Source organism: Meles meles, chromosome 1 (assembly GCF_922984935.1).
Source record: "Meles meles chromosome 1, mMelMel3.1 paternal haplotype, whole genome shotgun sequence".
In the NCBI taxonomy this organism is placed as follows: domain Eukaryota; kingdom Metazoa; phylum Chordata; class Mammalia; order Carnivora; family Mustelidae; genus Meles; species Meles meles.
Genome location: NC_060066.1, coordinates 153754300 through 153782283, shown reverse-complemented (window position 1 = coordinate 153782283; position 27984 = coordinate 153754300). Strand labels below are relative to the sequence as shown.

At 37.6% G+C, this 27984-nt stretch overlaps 1 protein-coding gene across 2 annotated transcripts in view; it reads right to left on the bottom strand.

Moving 5' to 3' along the window:
- Positions 1–27984, bottom strand: part of SLC44A5 (solute carrier family 44 member 5) — a 424145-nt gene that overhangs the window by 117818 nt on the left and 278343 nt on the right. For both annotated transcript variants that reach the window (XM_046024493.1, XM_046024485.1), the window contains exon 4: positions 20422–20495. In XM_046024493.1, the coding sequence (XP_045880449.1) occupies positions 20422–20495 (74 nt within the window). The remainder of the gene's footprint in view (positions 1–20421; positions 20496–27984) is intronic.

Sequence of the window (27984 nt, the reverse complement as noted above, 5' to 3'; positions counted from 1 at the left end):
AATTATACAGCACCTGATACCTATTAACCTTAATTCTTAAAGTTAGCATGAAAATCTTTAAAGTGCCAGTCTAGAATATGATCAAACTCCCATTCACTCATTCATTCATACTGGATTGTCAATTATCACATTTTTATCCATTTAGTCATTTGCTCATTGGGTCATACTTATTGTGGTAGGCGCATTAAAGACTCTGAGATATAGAGATGAGCACATTCATATTTAGTATATTATTTCATAATTAACACATTTTCCCTAAGGAAACTATATTTCATCATGATTGGCCATTGTAGCAATACAATGTAGCACTGTATCATTCTGAAGAATGATAAAAATTATCTTTAGCTTAATGAAGTCACAACCTTAATTTTAACTGTTCTTCAGGTTGTAGTCTTTACTAGAACACATCAAAGTGGTCTCTGCTGCGTTGAATGCAGCCCCTGGTTCTTTCCTCCTTTCCCAATAAGTGGAGAACACCAAGGGAATTTGCTTTCACTTGGGAGAGATAGTGTTGCATCCTCACTATCTTCCTTCAAGGTCCTAGGACATCCTAGCTCTTTGCCACAATTTAGTCTGCCGAGTTTTGATACTCTTATTCCACAGGGCACCACACAAATTCCTTACGTTGGTGGCATCCTGAGATCTGGCATGTGATCTCGATGCCTCCAAAAGACTTAAGTATGCTAACGAATGGGAAATAAATCTTAGGAAGATGCAAGTCTTCTAAAACAGACCTGAGGAGTCCAGCAAGACAGCTCCTCCAAGGTGAAAGATAAGTTGCTGCACCTTGCATTCTCTGTTAAGAAAGAGGCACAACTCTAATCACCTACCAGGTTTGAGCAAAACCCAGAGAAATAAATGTTTTTCAAATAATCCAGGCTACTGTATATGTAGATCTACCAGTAGGTATGGCATAATGTACTCAGTGGTGCTTGAAATATCTGTCAGAACAGGATGCTGTATGCAACCTATGGAAAATGTCTTTTAGAGAATCATAGTTGGGGGTCCCTAGGGTTTTGGAGAAAATTCATGTGGTTTCAAGCAAATAATTGTTCTTTTGAAAAGTTGCTCCTGTACTCTGAATGATCACTCAATGACATAAGAAGCCCAGCATAAACTAGATGTTATCTGATCCATCAAGCCTAAAGTTAGCTGTGCCCAACAGCACTCCATTATTGAGCAGAAGTGGTATATTCATACAGTGCTTGAGAAAGTCATGAAGGCACGAGAAAATTACATAAAAATACTGCTTACAATAGCGTGTTGACTCTGGAGGCGCTGTCTTAACATGGACCTATGACTCATGAAAGGGACCTTATGATAGTTCACTGGGGGAAAAAAATTAAACTAGATTTATAGACGGTTACAGAGGATCTGTTGGTACCAACCAGGGGAAATGCTCCTGGTTATCTACTTTGACTGGAAGAAGAGATGACTTGAATTATTTGTTTATTCATAAATGGAAGTCAACAATTTGGCCACATTATCATGGACTTGAAAATAGAAATATTAGACAATCGGTGGCAAGGAAGTTTGAGAAATAACTAGAAGGACTGAACTCAAAATGGACCTAGAATATGAAGATGTTGAGGTTTCATATGGTTATTTAGTAAAGACTTTTTGTAGAGGTATCTTTTAATGATTAAATGTTAAGACATTTATTTAATGATTTTGTTGAAAAGTAATCGTGACAACAGGGATGAAGATTATGTGGGAATTTTGATAACATGGAGTTTTATCCAAAAGGGCTGACTTGGCTCCTAACAATGCTTATATGACAAATTTGCCAGTAGTGAATGACCAACCCTGAACTAGCCAACCTTATGAATAGTTGAATACCCTACCAAAGATCCATTTGAAGCACTACTTAGGAAGCAATACCTTTCAAGTTTGGGTTGTTATTTTTTTAGAGTAGAGCAGGATCCTAGCAGGAAATACATGTTATAGTCACACAGAAAAATTGTAGAGAGTTTAGTAAATAATGATATGGGTAGAGTTATGGGAAAGAAGAGTTGATGCAGTACCCAGAGGCTAGCAACCATTGTGAGCCATTTTTGCTTCTATGACTGAACTGGCAAAGGGGAAAGAGGTTACCCAAATCCAGAAGGAGAAGCCAAATGGAAATGCTGACTGGTAAGACTGGAAACCTTAGGGAGAGAGGTATAGCTAACCTGAGAGGACATGCCAGGAAGAGAGCCAGAAAAATACATTTCACAAACTCATTCTCCTACCCTCCAACCTATTATTGATACCTCCCACTAGCCAAACCATATCAGAAGCTGCAGGGCTAGAGAATCTGTTGATGTAATCCTTAGGGTTATATGTTAGTTTCTAAGAGGACAGAGCAGGGTGAAGAACAGGTAGAGAAGGAAACTGGAGGGGACAAAGAAAAATACCTAGCCTGTATTCTGAATAACTGACCAGCATACCCAAGGGTGGAACTTTAGATATATTCAGCAAAACATTTAGAACATGGGATGCCTAGGTAGCTCAGTGGGTAAGGTCTCTGCCTTCGGCTCAGGTCATGATCCCAGGGTCCTGGGACCGAGCCCTGCATTGGGCTCTCTGCTCAGCAGGGAGACTGCTTCCCCCTCTCTCTGCCTGTCTCTCTCTCTTTGTCAAATAAATAAATGAAATAAAATCTTAAAAAAAAATTAAGAATAAACATTGTTAAAATGTCTATACTGCCTAGAGCAATCTATACTTTTAATGACATTCCGATCAAAATTCCACTGATATTTTTCAAAGAGCTGGAGCAAATAATCCTAAAATTTGTATGGAATCAGAAGAGACCCTGAATTGCTGAGGAAATGCTGAAAAACAAAAACAAAACTGGCGGCATCACGTTACCTGATTTCAAGCTTTACTACAAAGCTGTGATCACCAAGACAGTGTGATACTGGCATAAAAACAGACACATAGACCAGTGGAACAGAGTGGAGAGCCCAGATATGGACCCTCAACTCTATGGTGAAATAATCTTCGACAAAACAGGAAAAAATATTCAATGGAAAAAAGACAGTCTCTTCAATAAATGGTGCTGGGAAAACTGGACAGTGATATGTAGAAGAATGAAACTCGACCATTCTCTTACACCGTACACAAAGATAAACTCGAAATGGATAAAAGACCTCAACGTGAGACAGGAATCTATCAGAATCCTAGAGGAGAACATAGGTCGTAACCTTTTCGATATCAGCCACAGCAACTTCTTTCAAGATATGTCTCCAAAGGCAAAGGAAACAAAAGCAAAAATGAACTTTTGGGACTTCATCAAGATCAAAAGCTTCTGCACAGCAAAGGAAACAGTCAACAAAACAAAAAATTAGAACATTATTAAAAACAAAAGAGTAAACAAAATAAACAGAGGTATAAGATTTCAGATTTTCTTTTGTCAGAATTTAGTGCCACACAGAGAAGCAAGAAAAAAGAGCAAAAGAAGAAAGACACACATTCTAAATTTCAGAGTCTGAAATGGAAGGGGTGACAGTAGGAGGTAAAAGTGGGAAATGCATATTTTTTTTTAAGATTTTATTTATTTATTTGACAGGCAGAGATCACAAGTAGGCGGAGAGGCAGGCAGAGAGAGAGAGGAGGAAGCAGGCTCCCTGCTGAGCAGAGAGCCCGATGCGGGGCTCGATGCGGGGCTCGATCCCAGGACCCTGGGATCATGACCTGAGCCGAAGGCAGAGGCTTTAACCCACTGAGCCACCCAGGAGCCCCGGGAAATGCATATTTTTAAGAAATCTTTGAAAAAAAAATAGACAAAGCATTGAAAGAAAATGGAAAAACAACCAAATATCCAAGAAACTAAATAAACCTTTTTATATCTTTGTTGTTTTCTTTATTAGCAAGACTGACTCTATGCTGTTTACTTTAATATACTTTTTTCTAGTTTTCTAGGTAATGTTGATCTATCACATTCGTAACCTGTTTAAAGGTTTTGATTCACATTGGAAAATGGGTTTTTTTTTTAAAGGTAAGGAAGTAGTTGGAAATAATGACAGAAATTTATTCATTCTTCATTCTTTCTACAGATATTTTTTGAGTGCCTGCTATGTGTCAGCACTAAGGTCCTTGCTCTCTGAGCCTAAAGTCTATCGGGGGAAAGAGATCTTAATGAATGAATTGCACAAACATAAAATTACAATTCTGACAAGCACTGCAAATGAGCAAAAATGGTATAAAGAGAAGGATTCATAGAAGCCAATGACCAAATGAAAGAGGTCAGGGATGATGTCTTTGAAGAGGTAATGCAGGAGCTGAGACTTGAGAAATGAATGGATGCACAAAGAGGCTTCCATTAGGTGGACACATGGACAAAGTCCCTAGGAGGGGTGGGGTGTGATGGGTACTGCAAAGGAAAAGGAAAGCAGTGTGGTGCATAAACAGGCTGACTCACGGTTCAGATGTGAATAAACAGGCAGTACCCTAGGTTATTTTCTATAATGAACTACAGAGAGATGGTTCTAGCATGTTTATCGGTGCCAGCATACAATCCACAGCAGAAGCTCTGTTCTCTTCCTATTCAAATTTTCCTTGAAAAACCTCAAGGTCACCACACATTCAGTGTCACTCATCTTGGTGTTTGCTTAATTGTAGTTTTTTTGCCATAATTGGCAACACCCCCTTGTTTTATATGAAGGAAGAGCTCTCATCATTCCTGAAAATTGGTGTAATTTATTACATCCGAAAATGCTCCATGTAATATTCATTAATATCTACTAATAAATACATCTTTTTTGAAAGATCCATGAAATCATTTGAGGTCTTCCTGGCCAAAAACCCCCAAAGAATGAGATACTGTCTAACATAATTTTATTTACTCTATAGGACAAGCACTAACTGAAGGAAAAAATCAAGCCTATATTAGTAAGTGTCTATTAGCATAAAGACTGTGCTCCTCTTTTTAGTATATACTTATTAGAGGCTAATTTTGCGAACAACCACGGAATGTAGACAATGACAGCGCAGTGAAGTGAACACACACTCAGTCCCATAGTGTTAAGACCAAAGCTACGAGATTATTCATGGCTTTTGCTTGCAGAAGAATACCTGATTTCCACTTACTCCTCTGACACTTGCTGTTTTAAGCCTAACTCTATGTGTGTGAAATTAGGAGGGGAAGAGAAGGAGAGAGAAAAGCATTAGGAGACTATACTGGGGTTCTGGTCAGTCCCCTTTCTTAGTAACCTTTATTACTTAAAAGATTCCTTATCTTCTTCTTCATTAAATAAAAGTCACTATATTTTGGTGGTTAAGAGCACAGGCTCTAGAATTAAACTCTCTGGGTTGTATTGGTGAATAAAAAATAAATGACAATTTATGAATGAAAAATAAATGACAAAGTGACACAGCAATTGATACAAATCTAGATCAGATGCCTACTCCCCTTAATTTTCGGCTTTAGAAATAACTTTGAAAGACCACTTTAAGCAAAATTGGTGTGTGTGTGTGTGTGTGTGTGTGTGTGTGTATTGCATATAGAGAAAGAGAAGTTATTTGTAAAACACTCCTATTTGGGTGATTCATAGCAGATAAGCAAAGACTGGTAAGAGATGGGTAAAAGCTTTATTCAAGTAAATCATCCTTTCACTCCTATCAAGGATATGCATGTTACTGAAGGACCAGGAGCAAGCATTATTATCTAGTAGTATCTTTCATTTTCAACATTTGCAAAGCATGTGCCTGTTGTGCTCTAGGGTTGAGTCAGAAGTTGCAGCCATTAAAAAGCCCTCTGTCAAGGAGAAAACGTGATTAGACCAACTGCTTGCACTGACACTTAAAAATTAACTACAAATCTGTTTGGGGCAGCTCAGGCATTCCCTAAACACTTGCTGGTTGGGAATGTTGGCTTTCAAATCATTATTTTGTATCCCTTAAAGGTACATTTTAACTGTCTTAATATGTGAGAAACTGGCCTGCCAAATTGTGCTTATGGCTTTTTAACACAAGCAATTTACAAATGCAATGAAGCAGATAATAGGACACATGATACCAAATTTGAAAATCTGTGTTGATGACACTTCTGCTGTAGAAACATTTTTGGAAGCAGCCCTACATTCAGTTGCCTGGATAAGAAAAATGTTGTCTACCATTTCACAGGTGGCTTCTTCCCCCCAATTGCGAGTTTTAGGTCATGTCCTTGAGCACAAATCAGTCTCTCTCATGCTAACAATATTCTACTTAAAAAGATGGAGAATGCACGCATTCAGCAAAATATAACAAACAGAAAAAAGTCTCACCAAAACACTAAAAAAATCTGTTCAAGTAACAAAACTAGGTGCTATCTTTCTTAAAATAAAGAATTCCTAAAAAAAAAAAAAAATTCCTAAACAAGAGGAAGTTTAGGTATCTAGTTTAATTTACAAAATATTTATATATTTGTAAAGCATGAAAAAAGACATTTAAAACTGGTTTTGGTTAATTATAAATATAATAAATTTTTCCTAATAAAAGATTACTTGACTTTTGGGAAAAAGAATGGGGAGGACCCTAAACTCACCTTGTCCCACGTATACAACTAGATAACACCCACAACAGTGTAAACATCCAGAAAACAACCCAGAAACTGGAAGAATAGACTCTCCACAACTACATATAGAGAAGAGACCACATCCAGAGTGCAGGAAGGGTGGAAATGCAGTTGGGAGCTAAATGGACCAACAGGACTGCTCACAGAAGAGATGGATGCCACAGGCACAAGGAGGGAAAAGAAACAGAAACTTGCACTCCAAGCCGGGGGCCTGCACTTGGAATACAAATACCCATAATATTATATTTGGCTTTGAACACCAAAGGGGCCTAACTTTGCAAGTTCTTATAATCACGGGGCTTAACACCTGGGAATTTAAAATCAGCCACTTAGCTCTAGGAAAGCTGAAGGGCCACAAAACACAGAGTTCCCACCATTAAAGAGACAGCACAACAAACAACCCTACTGAGATTTAAATAAAAAAAAAAAAAGTGCTGCATCTATGTTGTAAGATTTTTATTTTTAAGTAGTATCTACGCCCAACATGGGGCTTGAACTCAGAACCTAGAGATCAAGAGTTGTATACTCTACCAACTAAGTCAGTCAGGTGCCCCTAGAAGCAGCATTTTTTTTTTTTTTTTAATGATTAAAGGTTTTTGTTTTTTTTTTCCCTTTTTATTTATTTTTTCAGCGTAACAGTATTCATTCTTTTTGCACAACACCCAGTGCTCCATGCAAAACGTGCCCTCCCCATCACCCACCACCTGTTCCCCCAACCTCCCACCCCTGACCCTTCAAAACCCTCAGGTTGTTTTTCAGAGTCCATAGTCTCTTATGGTTCGCCTCCCCTCCCCAATGTCCATAGCCCGCTCCCCCTCTCCCAATCCCACCTCCCCCCAGCAACCCCCAGTTTGTTTTGTGAGATTAAGAGTCATTTATGGTTTGTCTCCCTCCCAATCCCATCTTGTTTCATTTATTCTTCTCCTATCCCCCTACCCCCCCCATGTTGCTTCTCCATGTCCTCATATCAGGGAGATCATATGATAGTTGTCTTTCTCCGATTGACTTATTTCACTAAGCATGATACGCTCTAGTTCCTAGATGTCCATCAACAGATGAATGGATAAAGAAGATGTGGTATATATACACAATGGAATACTATGCAGCCATCAAAAGAAATGAAATCTTGCCATTTTAGAAGCAGCATTTTTATAAAATGCTCGGGGCATAGGAAATGGAGATGTATTCACTAATCTTAGAGCTAATGCTGGAGGGGCAGGGATCTTTGGGAGACTTCAAGAACAACGGAACTGGCAGGTGCCGTTTTCCTCCTCCACTGCCAAACTAAATACAGAGACACCTGCAGGAACCAGTGCAGCCTGAACACTTCACCTAAATCGGTAACAGTGTGCCCACCCCTGTGGGTTCCTATAGATCTGCCCCCTCCATCCTCTTTGGCCTCTGCAGAAATTCTCCCAGGTGGTTTGCTGGTCCACTCCAGAAGTAGACCAGTGAGGACATTGCTGGCACCACATGCTCTACCCCCACATTCACCTGTGGACCTGTACTTTCCCACACACCCTTGGCCAGAGAACATCTGGCCACAAACCTGGCAGTGTGCAAGCAGCCCTGACAGAGTCCAGTACAATTCAAAGAGTCTCTAAACCAGGAAGAGGGAAAGATAACCGCAAGCACCAGACTGACTGGGGCTCCAGTAGGGGGCTGGGGAAAGATATCTGATCTGACTGAAGCCTCCCCTGCCCCATCAAGAAAAACTTCTCAGGGGACAATACAAGAAAAGCACACTGCAGTTTGCTGCTGCCTCAACTCTAGCAAACACCTGGTCTAACTCAACTCAAGCACAGTGGTTCCAGAATGGCCCATTAACAACACAGGTATCAAATGCTGGTCACAATAAAGAGCCATTGCAGACAAGTAGCCTACAGGTAAATGTGGCTCAGCCACAATAGTAGGGTGCATGCAACACACACAGGAGATGCCCTTGAAGCACCAGGTTCTGGTGAACAAGGGACATCACACTGCAAGGCACTATAGGACCTCTTTTTGATAAGGCCATGGCTGTCAACAGTAGGAGACATAGCTGACTTTCCTAACACATAGAAACAGATACAGAGTTACATAAAATGAGGAGACAGCAGAATTTGTCCCAATTAAAGCAACAGGAAAAAAATCATAGCCAGGGGCGCCTGGGTGGCTCAGTGAGTTAAAGCCTCTGCCTTCGGCTCAGGTCATGGTCCCAGAGTCCTGGGATCAAGTCCTGCATCGGGCTCTCTGCTTGGCGGAGAGCCTGCTTCCCCGTCTCTCTCTTTGCCTGCCTCTCTGCCTACTTGTGATCTATGTCAAATAAAATCTTTAAAAAAAAAAAAATCATAGCCAGAGAGCTAAATGTAATGGAGATAATTAATACATACGCCTGATAGAGAGTTTAAAGTAATAGTCACAAAAATACTCAGTGGATGTGAGAAAAGACCCACATGTAATAGGGATAATTATTATATATGCCTGATTGAGAATTTAAAGTAATGGTCACAAAAATGCTCACTGGGCTTGAGAAAAGACCTCAGTGAGATCTTCAACAAAGAGACAGAAAACATAAAGAACCAATCAGAGACAAAGAAACAATAGTTAAATTTAAAAATATAGAGATAGAATAAAGAGTAGAACTAGAAGAAGCAGAGAAACAGATCGGTGACCTAGAGGACAGAGTAATGGAAAACAATCTGACTGATAGGAGAGAGAGAAAAAAAAATAAAAAATGAAAATAGACTTGGGAAACTTAGTGACACCACCAAAAATTATATTTACATTATATGGACCCCAGAAAGAGAAGAGACAGAAAAGGGGGCAGAAAATTTACTTGAGGAAATAGGTGAAAACTTCCCAAATCTGGGAAAGAAAGCAGAAATCCAGATGCAAGAGGCAGAGAAGCCGCAATTAAATCAACCCAAGGAGATCCACACCAGCACACATAGTAATTAAAATGGCAAAAGAAAAGGGGCACCTGGGTGGCTCAATTGGTTAAGCGACTGCCTTCGGCTCAGGTCATGATCCTGGAGTCCCAGGATCGAGTCCCACATCGGGCTCCTTGCTTGGCAGGGAGTCTGCTTCTCCCACTGACCTTTCTCCACTTATGCTCTCTCTCTCTCTCTCTCTCTCTCTCTCATTCTGTCTCTCTGTCAAATAAATAAAATCTTTAAATTAAAAAAAAAAGAAAGAAAAATGGCCCAAAAAAAGTGATAAAGAGTATCAAAAGTTGCAAGAGAAAAAAAGACAATTACATATTAGGAGAACCCCAGAAGCCTATCAGCTGATTTTTCAGCAGAAATTTTGCAGGCCAGTAGAGAGTGCCGTGATATATTCAAAATACTAAAAGAAAAAGACCTGCAACCAAGAATACTCTATCCAGCTAGGCTTTCATTCAGAATAAGAGAGATAAAGGGTTTCCCAGGTGAACAAAAACTTAAGAAATTCATGACCATTAAGCCAGTCCCACAAGAAATGTTAAAGGGGACTCTATGAATGGAAAGGAAAGACCATAAACAGAAGCATGAAAAGTAGGAAGCATAAAAGCAGTAAAATTAAGTATACTTATAAAAATCAGTAAAGAGATTCACAAAATTAGAGAATATAAAGTATGACACCTTTGAAATGTGGGGGAGGGGGCCAGGGAAAAGGAGAAAATAATTGATTCAAACTTAAGCCATCAACTTAATACAGACTACTATATGCACAAGATGAACCCTAATGGCAACCACAATTAAAAACCTGTAATAGAGAAGCAAAAAACAAATAGAAAGGAATCCAAGTATATCACCAAAGACAGCGAATAAACCATGAAAGAGAGTATGAGAAGGAACAGAGAACTACAAAAATAACCATAAAGCAGGTAGCAAAATGGCAATAAGTACATACTTCTCAATAATTATTTGGAATGTAAATGGATTAAATGCTCTAATCAAAAGACATAGGGTGACAGAATGGATAGAAAAGCGAGACCCATTTATATGCTGCCTATAACTCATTTCAGACCTAAACACACATGCAGGTTAAAAGTGAAGAGATAAGAAACATTGAATATGGAACCATATGCAATCACTATGCAACCATAGTGAAAAGAAAGCTGGGGTAGCAATTCTTACATCAGACAAAAATAGACTTTGAAACAAAGACTATAATAAGAGACAAAGGACAGTATATAATCATAAAAGTAACAATCCAACACAAAGATAGAAAAATTGTAAATATTTATGCACCCAACATGAGAGCACTCAAGTACACAGAGCAGCTAATAACAAAGGAAATGAACAATAGTAATACAATAATAGTAGGGGATTTTAACACCCCATTTATATCAATGGATAGATCACCCAAACAGAAAATCAGCAAGGAAACAGTGGCTTTGAATGGCACATTGGACAAGATGGATGGATCTAAATGATACATCAGAACAGTCTGTCCTAAAACAGCAGACTACCCATTCTTTTCGAGTGCATATGGAACATTCTCCAGAATAGACCACATATTAGGCCACAAAACAATCCCCAACAAATTCAGAAAGATAGAAGTCATAACATGCTTTCTTTCTGACAGCAATGCTGGGGACCTAGAAGTCAACCACAAGAAAAAAGCTGGAAAGAATACAAATTCATAGAGGATAAATAACATGCTACTAAACAATGAACAGTTCAACCAAGAAGTCAAAGAGGGCATCAAACAATACACGAAGATGAATGCAGATGAAAACCCAATGGTTCAAAGTCTTTGGGATGCAGCAAAACTGTTCTAAGGGGCAAGTTTATAGCAATACAGGTCTATCACCAGAAGAAAGAAAAGTCTCAAACAACCTACCTTACATCTAAAGGAGCCAGAAAAAGAAAAATAAAGCCCCGGGGCACCTGGGTGGCTCAGTGGATTAAGCTGCTGCCTTCGGCTCAGGTCATGATCTCAGGGTCCTGGGATCGAGCCCCGCATCGGGCTTTCTGCTCCGCAGGGAGCCTGCTTCCTCCTCTCTCTCTGCCTGCCTCTCTGCCTACTTGTGATCTCTCTCTCTCTCTGTCAAATAAATGAATAAAATCTTTAAAAAAAAAAAGAAAAAAGAAAAATAAAGCCCCAAGCCAGAAGGAAATAATAAAGATTAGACCAGAAATAAACAAAACAGAAACTAAAGCAAACAAACAAACAAACAAACAACAACAACAAAAAAACAACAACAAATCAGTGAAGCCAGGAGTTGATTCTTTGAAAAGATCAACAAAATGGAAAAGATTGTACCCAGACTCATCGAAAGGAAGGGAGGGAGGGGGGAGAAAAAGGGGAAAAGAGAGAGAGGACTTAAACATAATCAGAAATGAAAAAGAAATAAACAATCTCATAGAAATGCAAACGATTAAAAGAAAATATTATGAAAAACTATATACCTAAAAATTGGACAACCTAGAAGAAATGTATAAATTCCCAGAAACATATAACATCCCAAAACTAAATCAGGAAGAAATATAAAATATGAATAGACAGATTACCATCAATGAAATTGAATCAGTAATCAAAAACCTCCCAATAAACAAAAGTACAAGACCATATGGCTTCATAGATGACTTCTACCAAACATTTAAAGAAGAGGCAATACTTATTCTTCTCAAACTATTCCAAAAAACAGAAAAGGAAGGAAAGCTTCCAAATTCATTCAATGAGACCAGATTCACCCTGATACAAAATCAAATAAAGACACTACAAAGAGAACTATCAGCCAATATTTCTGAGGAACATAGATGCAAAATCCTCAACAAAATATTAGCAAACTAAATCCAACAATACATTTTTTAAAAGCCATTCACAATGATTAAAGAGGATTTGTTCCTTGGATGCAGTGTGGTTCATTATTTGCAAATAAATCAACATGATACATAGATCAAGAAAAGAAAATCCATATGATCATTTCCATAGATGCAGAAAATGATGTTATACATCCAACACCCATTCATGTAAAAAATTTCAAAGAAATAGGTTTGGGGGGGAACATACCTCAATGTAATAAAGACCATAAATGAAAACCCACAGCTAACATCATATTCAATGCTAAAAAACCGAGAGCTTTTCCTCTAACATCAGGAATGAGACAAGGATGTCCACTCACCATTTTAGTCAATATAGTACTAGAAGTCCTAGCACAGAATCAGACAAAGAATAAAAGGCATCCAAAATGGTAAGGAAGCAGCACTATTTGCAGATGATATGATACTATAAATAGAGCAAACCATAAAGACTCTACCAAAAACTATTAACATTGATTAATAAATTCGGTAAGGTCATGGGTTACAAAATCAATATGGAAATGTGTTGCATTTCTACACACAAATAATGAAGTAAAGAGAAATTAAGAGAACAATCCAATTTATAATTTCACCAATAATAATAAAATACCTAGGAATAAGCTTAACCAAGAAGGTGAAAGACCTGTACTCTGAAAACTATAAAATACGGAGGAAAGAAACTGGAGACAGTACAAATGGAAAGAAATTCTATGTTCACGGATTGGAACAACAAATATTGTTAAAATGTCTGTACTACCCTAAACAATCTACAGATTAATGAAATCCCTATACAACTACCAACAGATTTTTTTTCTTTTTTTATAGAACTGGAACAAATAATCCTAAAATTTATATGGAACCACAAAAGACCCCCAACAGCCAAAACAATCTTGAAAAAGAAAAGGCTGGAGGTATCATAATCCCAGATTACAATATATACTACAAAGCTATAGCATCAAAACAGTATGAGACTAGCATGAAAATAAGCACACAGATCAATAAAATAGAATAGAGCACCCCAAAAGAAGTCCATGATTACATGGTCAAATCTTTGACAAAGGAGGCAAAAATTTGCAATGGGAAAAGACAGTCTCTTCAACAGATAGCTTGGGAAGACGGATTAGCCATATGCAAAAGAATGAAACTGGACCACTTTCTTACACCATACACAAAAATAAACTCAAAATGGATTAAGGACCTAAATGTGAAATCTGAAACTGTAAAAATCCTAGAAGAGAGCACAAGCAGTAATTTCTTTGACATTGCCATAGCAACATTTTCCTGGATATGTCTCTTCAAGGAAATAAAAACAAAAATAAACTATTGGGACTATACCAAAATAAAATCTTCTGCACAGCAAAGGGAAAAATCAATAAGACTAAAAGGCAACTTACTGAATGGGAGAAGATATTTGCAAATGACATATCTAAAAAAGAGTTAGTATCCAAAACATATAAAGACTCATACAACTCAATACCCACCCCCAAAAAAATCCAATTTAAAAATGGGCAGAAGACATGAACAGACTTTTTCCCAAAGAAGATGTACAGATGGCCAACAGACACATGAAAGGATACTGAATATCACTAATCATCAGGAAAAATGCAAATCGAAACCACAATGAGATATCACCTCACACCTGTCAGAAAGGCTAAAATCAAAAACACAAGGAACAACAAGTTTCTTGGCCAGAATATGGAGAAACAGGAAACCTCAGGCACTGTTCATGGGAATGCAAACTGGTACAGTCACTGTGGAATGTATGTATGTAGGTAGGTAGGTAGGTAGGTTACACAAAAAATAAAAAATAGAATTACCATATGATCCAGTAATTCCACAACTGGATATTTCATATTTCAAAGAATATGAAAACACTAGTTTGAAAAGATATATGCATCCCTATGTTTACTGTAGCATTATTTCCAATAGCCAAATTATGGAAGCTGCCTGTCCATGAATGAACAGATGAAGTGGTGTGTGTGTGTGTGTGTGTGTGTGTGTGTGTGTGCACGCACGCACGTGCATGCTTACATACACAAAATGGAATATTACTCATCCATAAAAAGAATGAAATGTTGCCATTGTAAAACATGAGTGTTGAGAGTAGACTGCTAAGTGAAGTCAGTCAGTCAGAGAAAGACAAATATGATTTCTCTCACATGGGGAATTTAAGAAAAAAAAACAAACAAACCAAGAAACATACTTAACTATAGAGAACAAACTGATGGTTACCAGAGGGGAGGCTGGAGAGAAGATGGGTGAAATAAATGGAAGGGATTAATAGTACACTTAAAATGAGCACTGAGTCATTTATAGAGTTGTTGAATCACTATCTTGTATACCCAAAAGTAATATAACACTGAATGTTAACTATACTGGAATTAACATTTGAAAAAGAAAAACCTTAAAAAAAAAAGAGATGAAGTTTACTAGAACAATTTAAAAAAAAATAAAGGAACAAGAATTCTTCAAATTTCTTGCTAAAACAATGTTTCCAAGCTGTGATCTGATAGGAAGGCATGTTTTAGTTTTAGGGTAGACTAAAAGCATAGTGGGATATCCTGTCAGAGCTGCTGTCCATTACCAATTTCCCCTTACCATGAACATTAGGATCATACCATCAAGATCGCAAACTGTAACAAGATGCTTGGTGAGGCATAATTCATATTTATATTACATTTATTTATTAGTAAGATAAACTGTTCACTATTTCTATGTATAGACAGAATCAAAATCACCTTGGAATTACCTCTGCTCTTCAGAAGCTCACCTGAGTGATTTCTCAGTTATGAAAACATGGTTTCTCCTTTTTTTTCCGCATTCCTTGGGATGGGGACGATCAAATTTCTTCATGAGAAATGGACGAGAACTCAAACCTTACTGAGATTTCAATTTACGACAGGTAAGAATGACCCTGAACCAGGTCTGAAGGCCAAAAGGAATACAAATACTCCAAAAGGGAACTTGCCATGAAGGCAGAGACTGAGCTGGTCCCCTAGGCTGAATACTAGGGCCTAAGAGTAGGGGCTGCATTCAGACACTAGTAGTGCTTCAGGGAGAAATGGCTGAGCACTGCATAAAGACCTATAGGCTCTATTTTTGGATCCTAGCGTAGGAAACCAGTACAGTAGTGGAAGGATCCAGATGCGCAACTGACTGAGAAAGGATACCAAAAGGCACCAACAGAAATGTCAGTGCTCCAGTAGACTCTAAGGTCTTTCTTTCCACCTAGACACCAGAAGTAAGACTTCACCCTCCTCGGCATTTGGGGGCAGTTCAAGTTAGGGAAGAGAATGATATGCTGGATTTCCTGAAGCAATGAATAGCAAAGTACCCATAACACCATATTGTTACCCCATATACTCTAACACCAGAAATGATGGAGTCAAGTTTGACCACATTTAATTATTAATTTAGCTCCTTTGTTTATTCTCTACCTCATTCTAGGACGGATTTAAGACTGAATTATGCAAAGCCTCCTCCTTTCTGTACTTGGTATTTTCAGTCTACTGGAAAGTGCCGTGGATCCATGATGGCCTTCCATTAATCCTTTGCCACCAATCTATAAATCACTAGCACATCAAGGCCCCTAACTAGTCTTATTTGGCTTAGTTCATTTCTCTATTGAAGAAGGAATCCCAAGCTTCACCAGCAAAGTGAAACTTGGGATTCCATACCTCTCCACAGAAAGAGGGACAAAGAAGTCACAGCACAGCCATGTGTTAAAACTACCTTAGTCCAGCCTCTGGCAACACATTTGTTACATTCTCTCTGCAATCAAATATGTTTATACTCTCCCAAGACCCCTCAGAAGCCTCATCCAATTAAAGCATCAGGCTCGGGTTCCAAGTCTGGATCTCATCACCCAAGTCAGGGCCAGGTGTGGATGAGGTCCTTCAAGGTTGGTTCCTCTCATAAGTGCGCTCTTCAGCTAGATCACTGAATTCATTAGGTACATTTCCTACTTCCCACATTACCATCTGCATCAGCGTTGCCAAACTGCTCTTCTATGTAGTAAAGTGACCTTTCCTTTTTCTAATTGCATTTTTCTTATTTTCTTTCAAACTCTAATAGTTTCCTCCAAACCCACTGGGCTTCTGAACATACCCTGGCTTAAAAACCAATGCCTGTGTTTTATGTTTTTTTAAGCAGCATCTCACTTCCAGGTACAAAATTTCATTCTCCTTATCTATTTTTATACCTCCAACCCCCCTGGCTTAATACAACCATTTTATTCTGCTAGTGATTTTGGCAATCAGACATCTGGAGAAGCCTCAGCTGGGGCTCCTGCAGTCCCATGTTGACAGAGGCTTCAATCATCTGAAAACCCTGTGAAGTGGATAGTAAATACTGTTCCTGGGAGCTCAGCTCAGCCTGATGATTGGACCACCACACAGGGCTTCTCCACGTGGTTTGGGCCTCTCACAGCACGGTAAGAGTTCTCAGTTTGTTTACATTATTTTACTTTTGTATTAATGTCCTATCATTTCAACAAGTAGGAATAATTATTCCTAAGACTGAAAAGCAAAACCAAAAAACAAACTTTGGACCCTAACTCCAAGGGCTTCATATGTAAATACAACAATGAACTGTCATACTCAACTGGAAATACACTTAAAAAGAACAAGAAATATGACAAATGCCACATGATTTCACTCATACGTAGAATTTAAGAAGCAAAACAGGAAAAATGAAGAGAAAAACCAAAAACCAGACTCTTACCAATAGAGACAAATGAGGGTGGGGGGATGGGGGAAACAGGTGAAGGGGATAAAGAAGAGTCCACTTTTCTTATGAGCACTGAGTCATGTTTAGAATTGTTGCATCACTATATTGTACACCTGAAATTCATCTAACACTGTATGTTAACTATACTGAAATTAAAATTCTTTTAAAAAGGGGATAGAAGGAGAACTAAAAATTTATTAAATGTTAAAATTGTGCTATTATTGTATAATGTTAGCACAAGGATAACAAAGGACAATTTGCATAATAAATATTCCTATTCATTTTTCTAGTTAGGACAATAATTGGATAGCAGCCATCAGTGAAGTGGGACAAAAGACAGCAATTATCATAAACGTTAGTTTGATCTTTCAAGATGTGATTATCTTCTACCCAGACTCCACTTTACTCACTTGAACAGAAGTTCTGCTTTTCACTAGCCGAATGTCAAGTGCCTTTGTTGCATCCAAGTGTTACCCTAGCTGGCCATATTCCACACAAAGGGCACAGAACAGTTTTTTTTCCCCGCAGCAGAATTTGCAAGAAACGTGGCTCTTTCATGGTAAAACTTCTTATAAAAAGAAATGGACAAAAGATATACCCTAGAAGGCCCTGGTCTAACAAAATAGCAAAAGATGTCAAACTACTATGAACCTTAAAAATAAAACTGCCAGTTGTTTCACCAGCAAAAATGGGTTTAATCTGGGAATAACAAGAGCAAGCTACAACAAAACTGAGCAAAGGAGATGAACACGGCTTTATGAAGAGGAAAAGGGAAGCTGAAAGGGCTATTATTAAAAAAAAAAAAAAGTCAATTGGAGTAACCTGGAATTTGAAGTATCGTGGTTTCTCATTGGCTGAGTTATGACTGTCTCTCAGTGGTCATTGCTGGGCTGTTGCTGGGGAAGAGAACATTTCTTCCTCCTGGGATGATATAGCAGCAAAAGTAGTACTGACCTTGTTGAATCACAATTCAGATTGTACATCTGAAACTAAAATAGCACTAGTATGTTAACTATATGGAAGTTAAAATTTGAAAATAAAATAAAAACATGTATATCTTTTTCAATAAATAAATAAAGTAGTACTGACTTGGGGTACCTCTCTTCCTGTTGGATTTGCAATCAATGAGGAGTGGCAGGCAGGAGAGCCACTTAAAGCAAGGTTACCTTTCACTGATTTCACACTACTTATAACACATCAGTGAAACTGAGTTAGCATCATCTTTCATCAGGTGAAGTATATATTCTTGCCAAAAATTTTTCACACTCCTAGTAATCTCTGCTAATTGTTTACCTTCATTCTTCTTTTAATCCAACATAGGACATAACTGAAGACTAAAGTTTATCTTAGACTATTTAGGCTATCTGTAGTTCAGGAATGAGAGAAGTGTGTGTGTGTGTGTGTGTGTGTGTGTATATATATATAGTAAATATGTGTGTGTGTATATATGTGTATATATAATAAATGTGTATATATATGTGTATACATATATAACTGTGTGTGTATATATTTAAGTATATATAGTAAATATATATATATAAAGTAAATTTTATGAGTTATTCATTTTCATCAGTGGCATCAGGATTAATTTGGAAGAATCACTAAATCCAATACTGAACACAGTTTTTCATTGAGGAACATTTATCCTTCAATTTCTTTATGTGAGTGAAGGTATTTATAAACCAAATCTGGGGATCTTAAACCAAGAGGCAAAATTCTTATCTTGCTCCAGAGGGGATGATGGGGCACACTCCCATCCTTTTTCTCTACTGTGTCAGCAGGTGAGAGAGTGGCAGTGGATTCTTCAGCTCTGTATAAGGACAGAACACATTTCTCTGTGGACTACAACTTTGTCCTGAGAAATGGAGGAGACAGTATGAGATCCTTACGAAGTTCCTGTGTTCATTCAAACTTTAATGACCCAAATTATGGGCTGCCGTAGAAACAATATAGTAAATTACACTTAAAAGCAATTTATTAAAATTCAGAACAACTAGATTACATGATAATAGCAAATGAAATACTGCCTAGTAATTTGTATGTACCATTATTGATGTACCTGGATATCATTTCATTTACTCCACACAGTGGCCCTGCAAAGTAGATGGTGTTTTTATGCTTCACACGTGAGAAAACCAAGGTTAAGAAAGTAGCCCAAGTCCTAAATAAATAAATTAAAAAAAAAAAGAAATAAAGTAGCCCAAGTCCACTGAGTAATAGGAGGAAACCCTAGAACAACCTGACTCTTAAGTCTTCTTTCTCTTATGCAACCAATGTCAGTTCTCTGACAAAAAGTACAAGTAACCAAAAAAAAAAAAAAAAAAAAAAAATTAAGGCAAGATGAGTCCCAAAGTTAGAGTCCCAAAGTTAGACATGAGTCCCAAAGTTAGAGAAGCTAAAATTCTTTTAACTGCATCAGAAAATTTACGATATTCTAATATTCAACATACGGACTGTGTATTGTGTCACAACTGCCTTAATGTTGAGAAGTTAAAATGCTTGGAAGACATAACAAAGGAATCTTCAGAAGGTCTTAGGGAACATTATTTAGTATTGTGGTTTCTTCTCTTTTATTTTTCCCTGCCTACTTTTCTTCCTCCCTTACTTTTTTGAATTCTCCAGTTCTGCATAGTTTTTGCATGGTATTACTGAGGTGATCTTTTGAAAATTACTTTCTAATCGTCCCTCTCTGATTGACTTATTGCACTTAGCATAATACCCTCTAGTTCCATCCACGTCATTACAAATGTCAAGATTTCGGGGGTTTTATGGCTGTATAATATTCCATTGCATATGTACAATGTGGTGAAATTCTTAATAATTGTTCCTTCTTTTTAATTTGCTTATAAAAAAAAGTTTATATATTACCTAACTAGTCTAGGCCTTAGTGCACATTAGTAAATAGCAATGTGAACATAATTAGCTGCTTAAGAGAATTTCATGAGTAAAAATGATTAAAAAGAAACCATAAGTTTGGGGGTTTTTTAAAGATTTTATTTATCTATTTGAGAGCAGAGGGAGAGGGAGAAGCAAGCTCCCCGTTGAGTGGGGCCTTGATCCTAGGACCCTGGGATCATGACCCAAGCTGAAGGCAGACACTTAAACAACTGAGCCACCCAGGTGCCCCAAAACTGTAAGATATTTTTCTTCCTTCTTTAATTGTAGGTACTTAAGTAATATGGACTTGCCTTTGAATAAACTACTTTTTGTTTATTATTGTTTGAGTCTGCTACCCAATTAGTACCTGTAAGGCACAGTCATTCCGGAAGAGACAATAATCAATAATAAGGTTTTGGGAAGAAAATGATTAATATTAAAAAGTGACATTGACTTAGTTGTTATACCATTAGCAAATTTTAAATCTCTTCTATACCTGTATTTACTCACCCAGGAGTCCTAAAAGAATGTAGGCAACGATAAACAGTATGAAGATGATGCAGCAGAGGACATCTGTACAATTCCTAAAGACAAAAAGGAATACAGAATTAAAAGAGGCCCAAAACAGCATCTTACCTAGTAAACAAATATAGGAAAGGGGAAAAATAGTAATAGTAATTATACCATTTCATATCCAGTATTTCCAAAAGGTATATCAGATGTATTCCTGTAATTAAAGATTTGGCAGCGATGGGATGGTCACAGTTCCATGATTAAAGGAGCTCCCTCAGAGTTCTTAGTATTTATTTTCTTTTGGTTCTTTATTTGTATGATGTTTTTAGAGAAAAGCCTAGCAATATCAAGTAAATTTTTTTTATTTGAAATTGTAATTTATTTGATTTTATGGTTTTCCTCATTGTGCCTCCCCACTGCATGGTATAGTTAAAAAAAGAAAAAAGCCATTTCCATTTCTCCCCCGCCATTATCTTTCTACAAACACATTTATAGGGTACTACTTATCGGGGCACCACTATGATTCAGTCCGTTAAGCATTCAACTCTTGATTTCTGCTCAGGCCATAATCTCAGGTTGTGAGATCAAAGCCCGGGCTGGGCATGGAACCCTCTTAAAATTCTCTCTCTCCCTCTCTCTCTTCCCCTCCCCCACCTTTCTCCTTCTCTTTAAAAAAGGGTACTATTTGTTAAGTAAAAGACTGACTACATAAACTTCTACAGGGAGTAGATTTGCAACTATACTCACAATAATGTATATAATGCATTTAAAAATGAAATGGCTCAAAACTGTAATTTTACCAGCCATTCCATAAACTAGATACCGTCAGACTAGATTTAGAGAAAAACTGGCTTGATAGAGACTCACTGATTTGCTAAGGATCACAAATCAAGCTCAGATCTAGCAGGGATACTCAAGGCTTTCAATTAATTTCCTAATCCTAATATTATGTCTTGTTCAGCTTGTAAATAGTCTGGAAGGTCAAAACTGTATCTTGAAAGTGAGAAATAATCCAACAATTCTCTATTTGAAACTTAATGAAAAATTTATTAGTAAAGAAAAAAGATCAAACTATTTGGGAGGATTAAAAGTTGCACATGAGAATTTTCCTAGCAAAATCTTCTTGTTCTTGAGAGCATACGGATATATGCTCTAATGTTTTAGCGCAGTCTGACTGAAGTTACACGCTATTTTCTGTGATGGTAGTAGGAATAATAATGAATAATAACTCTACAGTAGGGGCGCCTGGGTGGCTCAGTGGGTTAAGCCTCTGCCTTCAGCTCGGGTCATTATCTCAGGGTCCTAGGATCGAGCCCCGCATTGGGCTCTCTGCTCAGCAGGGAACCTGCTTCCCCCCTCTCTCTCTGCCTCCTCTCTGCTTACTTGTGATCTCTCTCTCTCTCTGTCAAATAAATGAATAAAATCTTTAAAAAAAAATAACTCTACAGTAACAGACACAGTAATACCTTCCATTGATAAAGCCCAGCTATACCTTCACTGCTTTCATATACCTTGTGAGTTTCTTAAGAATACCTTTAAGTTTTTAGGGGTAGTAAGGTGAGTTGACTTATTTAAGGTCCATGAGAGAGAAGTAGAGACAGGTTAAAGTAGAACAAACATCTAGATCTCCAATTCTTAACTCTTTGGTTTAACAGTTGTTCTAATATTTCAGTTTTCTGTAAAACCTCAAATTGGCCAATCTAAAATGTCACACACATCCCTATTACTCTATCCCACAATAGGAAATGAATCATTCATAGAGAAAGTTAATCTTGCTCAATCCACAAACTATCATTTGCTTAAATCCAATTTCAACCCAGGAATTTTAAATTTCACTTGAAGAAATAATAATAATAATAAAAAGAGAAGAAAACAGATGCCCTAGCTTTCTTTGGTTAACAATCATTGAAAAGCAAAAACCTGCTTGGAGGGAGGAGAGTATCTGGTTCACAGGCATTCTGACAGACCCTATTCAAGATCAGGTTCTCATCCTACGTACGGGGCGGTTGTTAAATTGAGAGCAGGAGTTAAATAGGGTGAAATCTAATAAGAAATGCCTGTAGGTAAAGAACTAAAGGACAGAAAACTAGAACACTGGCATGCCTTAATTAGAAATTCTTAAGTTGTTAAAGCCCTTCTGTTTAATCAGAACCACCAAGAAGAGGAAGATCAGGTGTGACCAGAAGAACCAGATTGGCCAGCATCCTATAATTACATACTTATAATATGTTTATACCTATAATACGTTCATACCAATAATTATATACTATATATAATTATATATAATTATATAATTCTTATTTATAATAATCTAATGTTACATAGTATTATAATGTTATATATTTATAACATTATGTAGCAAGCACAAGGAGAGGTAAACATATACTAGCAATGACTGGAAAAAACTTGCCAATCTCAAAGGACAGGGCACATAGAAAGCAACAGAGCCCATGCGGTGCCTGGGTGGCTCAGTGGATTAAAGCCTCTGCCTTCGGCTCAGGTCATGATCCCAGGGTCCTTGGATCGAGCCCTGCATCGGGCTCTCTGCTCCACAGGGAGCCTGCTTCCTCCTCTCTCTCTGCCTGCCTCTCTGCCTAGTTGTGATTTCTCTCTGTCAAGTAAATAAAATATTTAAAAAAAAAGCAGCAGAGCCCAAAAGGAAACTTTTTTAAACTAAAACCCTCACTCCTCAGCTACTAGCACTGATGAATGGGCATCACCTGGAATTTGGGTTCCATATGGGGTTTTACACTATGGTTTCTCTCTCTCCCTCCCTCTCTCTATCTCTATCTCTCTATCTCTCTTCTGGTGCCAGGTATAGGCTATAGCACCAGGGACTACTCCATGCCCACACAACCATGCCCCCAGCAGTCTCCCACCATGGTGGGATAGCATTTCTCAATAATTCACACTTTGAGGTGTTTGGGGATTATATTCTTGGGCCAGGGAAGATAATATATTCAAATCTGCTTTGCTTTTCTGGTACATTGCTTTGGAGAAAGTAGACCATACCCTCTGGCCAGACCAGTTAATTTTCCCCCATCAAAAGCAAAGGGATGGAAGATGAGTAAACTGGTTGTCTTTTAATACAAGGAAGGAAGGTGAGTTTAAGGTCCCATATACTTTTCTGGTCTGTGAGCAGAGTCATGGTCCAAACTATTGCTGTGTTCCCAAAGGGTAGTGGTCCAGATTCTCTTTATTCATCTTTATAGCAGGCATGAAGTGACCTCTAACTCTCCCCAGGAAAAGGGCCTGGCCCTGATGTGGAGATGAGGGTAAGAAACTTATGCTCTCCATGATGCAACTTCAGGAAGATGTTTGGCGTGCTCACTTTCCCGCTGAGGAGCACTAGAAGTCGGTGAGGGCCTTCCAAATGCAAGCTGAGCCCTCCCCCTCATGGGTGCCACTTGATGGCCCCAGATGCACCCCTAGACCAACCTAGCAGCCCTGAAATCAGCAAGCCAGCTATCCCCGCCTTTTTTCACCTGGACCACTCTTTGTTCTTTTAGAAACCCCTTCTTAAAAATAGGGGGCAGGGTGCCTGGGTAGCACAATGGTTTAAGGGTGGAATTCTTCGTTTCAGCTCAGGTCATGATCTCAGGGTTGTGAGATATAGCCCCACAGGCTGTGCACTCAATGGGGCTCTGCTTGAAGCTCTCTCCCTCTGCACCCCCGTGTGCACCTCCCCCACATACCCTCTCTTTCTCCCAAATAATAAATAAATAAATCTTTTAAGAAAAGTGTGTGTGCACTTACAGTTAATTACAATTACCTGCTATTTTTTCCCTGTTAATTCATCTGTTTTTCTCCCTTTCCTCAGACATAATCCCTCCAGAAAGAAAAAAATTACTGTTAGGAAACCAGTGGAAAATTGAATTTGGACAAAATATCAAATATAACTTGAGCACTATTTTGTAAGTCAGGGACAAAGCAGAAACTTAATTCAAATTTTTACAAGTTGTAGCATCTAATTTTCCCTTTCTTTTGGATTTTAGGGCATCTGTCACAATCCCAAGTATTTTGTGGGGAATAGGTTATTTTACTTTTCTTCAAGTTTTTATTTAAATTCCAGTTAGTTACTGTATAGTACAGTATTAGTTTCCAATACAGAATTCAGTGATTCATTACTTACATATAAAAACCCAGTGCTCATCACAAGTGCCCTCTTTAATACCCATAGCCCATTTAACCCATCCCACAAGCCTCATCCCCTCCAGTAACTCTGTTTGTTGTCTATAGTTAAGAGTTTGTTTTCTAATTTGCCTCTCTTCCCCCCTCCCCACATGTTCATCTGTTTTGTTTTTTAAATTCCACATAGGAGTGAACTCATATGGTATTTGTCTTTCACTGACTGAATTATTTCTCTTAGCATAGTACCCTGTAGCTCCATCCACCTCATTGCAAATGGCCAGATTTCATTCTTTTTATGGTTGAGTGTTTTATATATATATATATATATATACATACATACATACATATATATGTGTGTGTATATATATGTGTGTGTGTGTGTGTGTATGCACACACACACATACCACTTCTTCTTTATCCATTCGTCAGTTGAGAAGCATTTGGGCTCTTTCCATAATCTGGCTACTGTTGATAATGCTGCTATGAGCATCAGGGTGCATGTATCCCTTCAAATAATGTATGTTCGCATCCTTTTGGTAAATACATAGTGCAATTGTAGGGACATAGACTAGCCCTATTTTTAATTTTTTCAGGAACCTCCATACATTTTTCCAGAATGGTTGTACCAGTTTGCATTCCTACCAATAGTGTAAGAGGGTTCCCTTTCTCCACATCCTTGCCAACACCTGCTGCTTCTTGTGTTGTTAATTTTAGCCATTCTGACTGGTGAGAGGTTGTATCTCATTGTAGTTTTGACTTGTTTTTCCTCTCATGATGAGTGATGTTGAGCACATTTTCATGTGTCTGTTAGCCATCTGGATTCTTCTTTAGAAAAGTATCTGTTCATGTCCTCTGCCCATTTTTAACTGGATTATTTGTTCTTCGGGTGTTGAGTTTTATAAGTTCTTTATGGGTTTGCAAACTAACCCTTTTACTAGGTATGTCATTTATAATATCTTCTCCCATTCTGTAGATTGTCTTTTAGTTTTGTTGATTGAGTGCTTTGTTGTGCAGAAGCTTTTTATCTTGATAAAATCCCAATAGTTCATTTTTGCTTTCTCTTGCCTCAAGAGACATATCTAGTAAGAAGTTGCTATGGCCAATGCCAAAGAGGTTACTGCCTGTGTTCTTCTCTAGGATTTTGATGGTTTCCTGTCTCACATTCAGGTCTTTCACCATTTTGAATTTATTTTTGTATATACTATAGGAAAGTAGTCCTCCAGTTTCATTCTCCTGCATGTGGCTGTCCAGTTTTCCCAACATGATTTGTTGAAGAGATTGCTTTTTTTTCCCCTTCCATTAGATATTCTTTCCTGCTTTGTCAAAGATTAGTTGACCACATTGTTGTGGGTTCATTTGTGAGTATTCTGTTCTGTCCCATTGATCTATAGGTCTGCTTTTGTGCCAGTACCATACATACTGTCTTGATGACTACAGCTTTGTAATAGAGCTTGAAGTACAGAATCCTGATGCCTCCAGTTTGCTTTTCTTTTTTAAGATGACTTCAGCAATTCAGGGTATTTTCTGGTTCCATAAAAATTTCAGGATTGTTTGTTATAGCTCCTTTAAAAATGCTGGTGGTATTTTGGTAGGGATTGCATTAAAGGTATAGATTTCTTTCAGTATCATAGACATTTTAACAATATTTGTTCTTCCAATCCATGAACATGGAATGTTTTTCCCATCTTCAATTTCTTTTACCAGTGTTCTATACTTTTCAGAGTGCAGGTCTTTTACCGCTTCAGTTAGGTTTATTCCTAAGTATCTTATGGGTTTTGGTGCAACTGTAAATGGGATCAATTCTTTGATTTCTCTTTCTGCTGTTTCATTATTGTTTTACAGAAATGCAACAGATTTCTGTCTGTTAATTTTGTATCCTGAAACACTACTGAATTTGTGTATCAGTTCTAGCAATTTTTGTTGGCGTCTTCTGGGTTTTCCATATAGAGTATCATGTTATCTGCAAATAATGAAAGTCTGACTTATTCCTTGCTGATTTTGATGGTTTTCATTTCTTTTTGTTGTCTGATAGCTAAGTCAAGGACTTCCAGGATGACGTTAATTAACAATGGTGAAAGTAGACATCCTATCTTTTCTTAACCTTAGGGGAAATGTTCTTAGTTTTTCTCCATGGAGGATGATAATAGCTGTGGGTTTTTCATATATGGCTTTTATGATATTAAGGTATATTCTCTCTATCCCTACTTTGTTAGGGTTTTTATCATGTGTGGATATTGTACAAATGCTTTTCCTGCACCTATTGAGAGGATCATATGGCTCTTATCCTCTCTTTCATTAATGTGTTATATCATGTTGATTTGCAAATATATAACTATTTTGCAGCCCAGGAATAAATCCCACTCAAATGTGGTGAATGATTCTTTTAATATACTCTTGGATTCTACTTACTAGCATTTTTTGAGAATTTTTATATCATGTTAACCAGGCATATTGGCCTCTAGTTCTCTTTTCAATGGAGTCTTTGTCTGGTTTTGGAATCAGGGTAATGTTGGCCTCATAAAATGAGTTTGGAAGTTTTCCTTCCATTTCATTTGTTTTGGAATAGTTTGAGAAGAATAAATATTAATTATTCTTTAAATGTTTAGTAGAATTCTCCTGTGACCCCGTCTGGTCCTGGATTTTTGTTAATTGTAAGACTTTTGATTACTGATTTAATTCCTTTGTTGCTTATGGGTCTGTTCTAGTTTTCCATTTCTTCCTGTTTTAGTTTTGGTAGTTTATGTATTTCTAGGAATTATTCCATTTCTTCCAGATTGTCCAATTTGTTGGCATATAGTTTTTCATAATATCCTCTTATAAATGTTTGTATCTCTGTGTTATTGGTTATTATTTCTCCTCTCTCATTTGTGATTGTATTTATTTGGGTCCTTTCTCATTTCTTTTTGATAAGTCTGGCAAGGTATTTATCAAATTCATTATTTTCCTCAAAGAACCAGCTCATGATTTCACTGAACTGTTCTACTGTTTGTTTAGTTTATATATCATTTCCAGTCTTGAAACTTGAAGTCAATCCCAAGACCAGAAATAGGGTGTGGTTTTTTTATTTAGTTTGAATAATTTTTAAGACTCTTAAGATAGCTATTGTAATACCTGGATACCACCTCATGGCTGAAAATCATTCTGAATCATATTCTACCTAGAGGTCTGTCATTGTTGTGCCTTTACCTCAGTGCATTCATTTTTACTTTCAAAGCAAGCACTATGAGCTACTATACTAAGTTAAAAATGGGTTGCATCCCACTAGGACCCAGAAAGAAGAAAGAAAGAAAGGTTAAAGATAAATATGCCCCAACCCTCTCTGTCGCCCTCCTTCCAAATCAAAGCCCAACTTTTTCAAAACAAAATGCTCAATTCACATTTATTCAGAAAGCTATTCAAAACTCTATTCAGATCGAGCCATTCTGATAC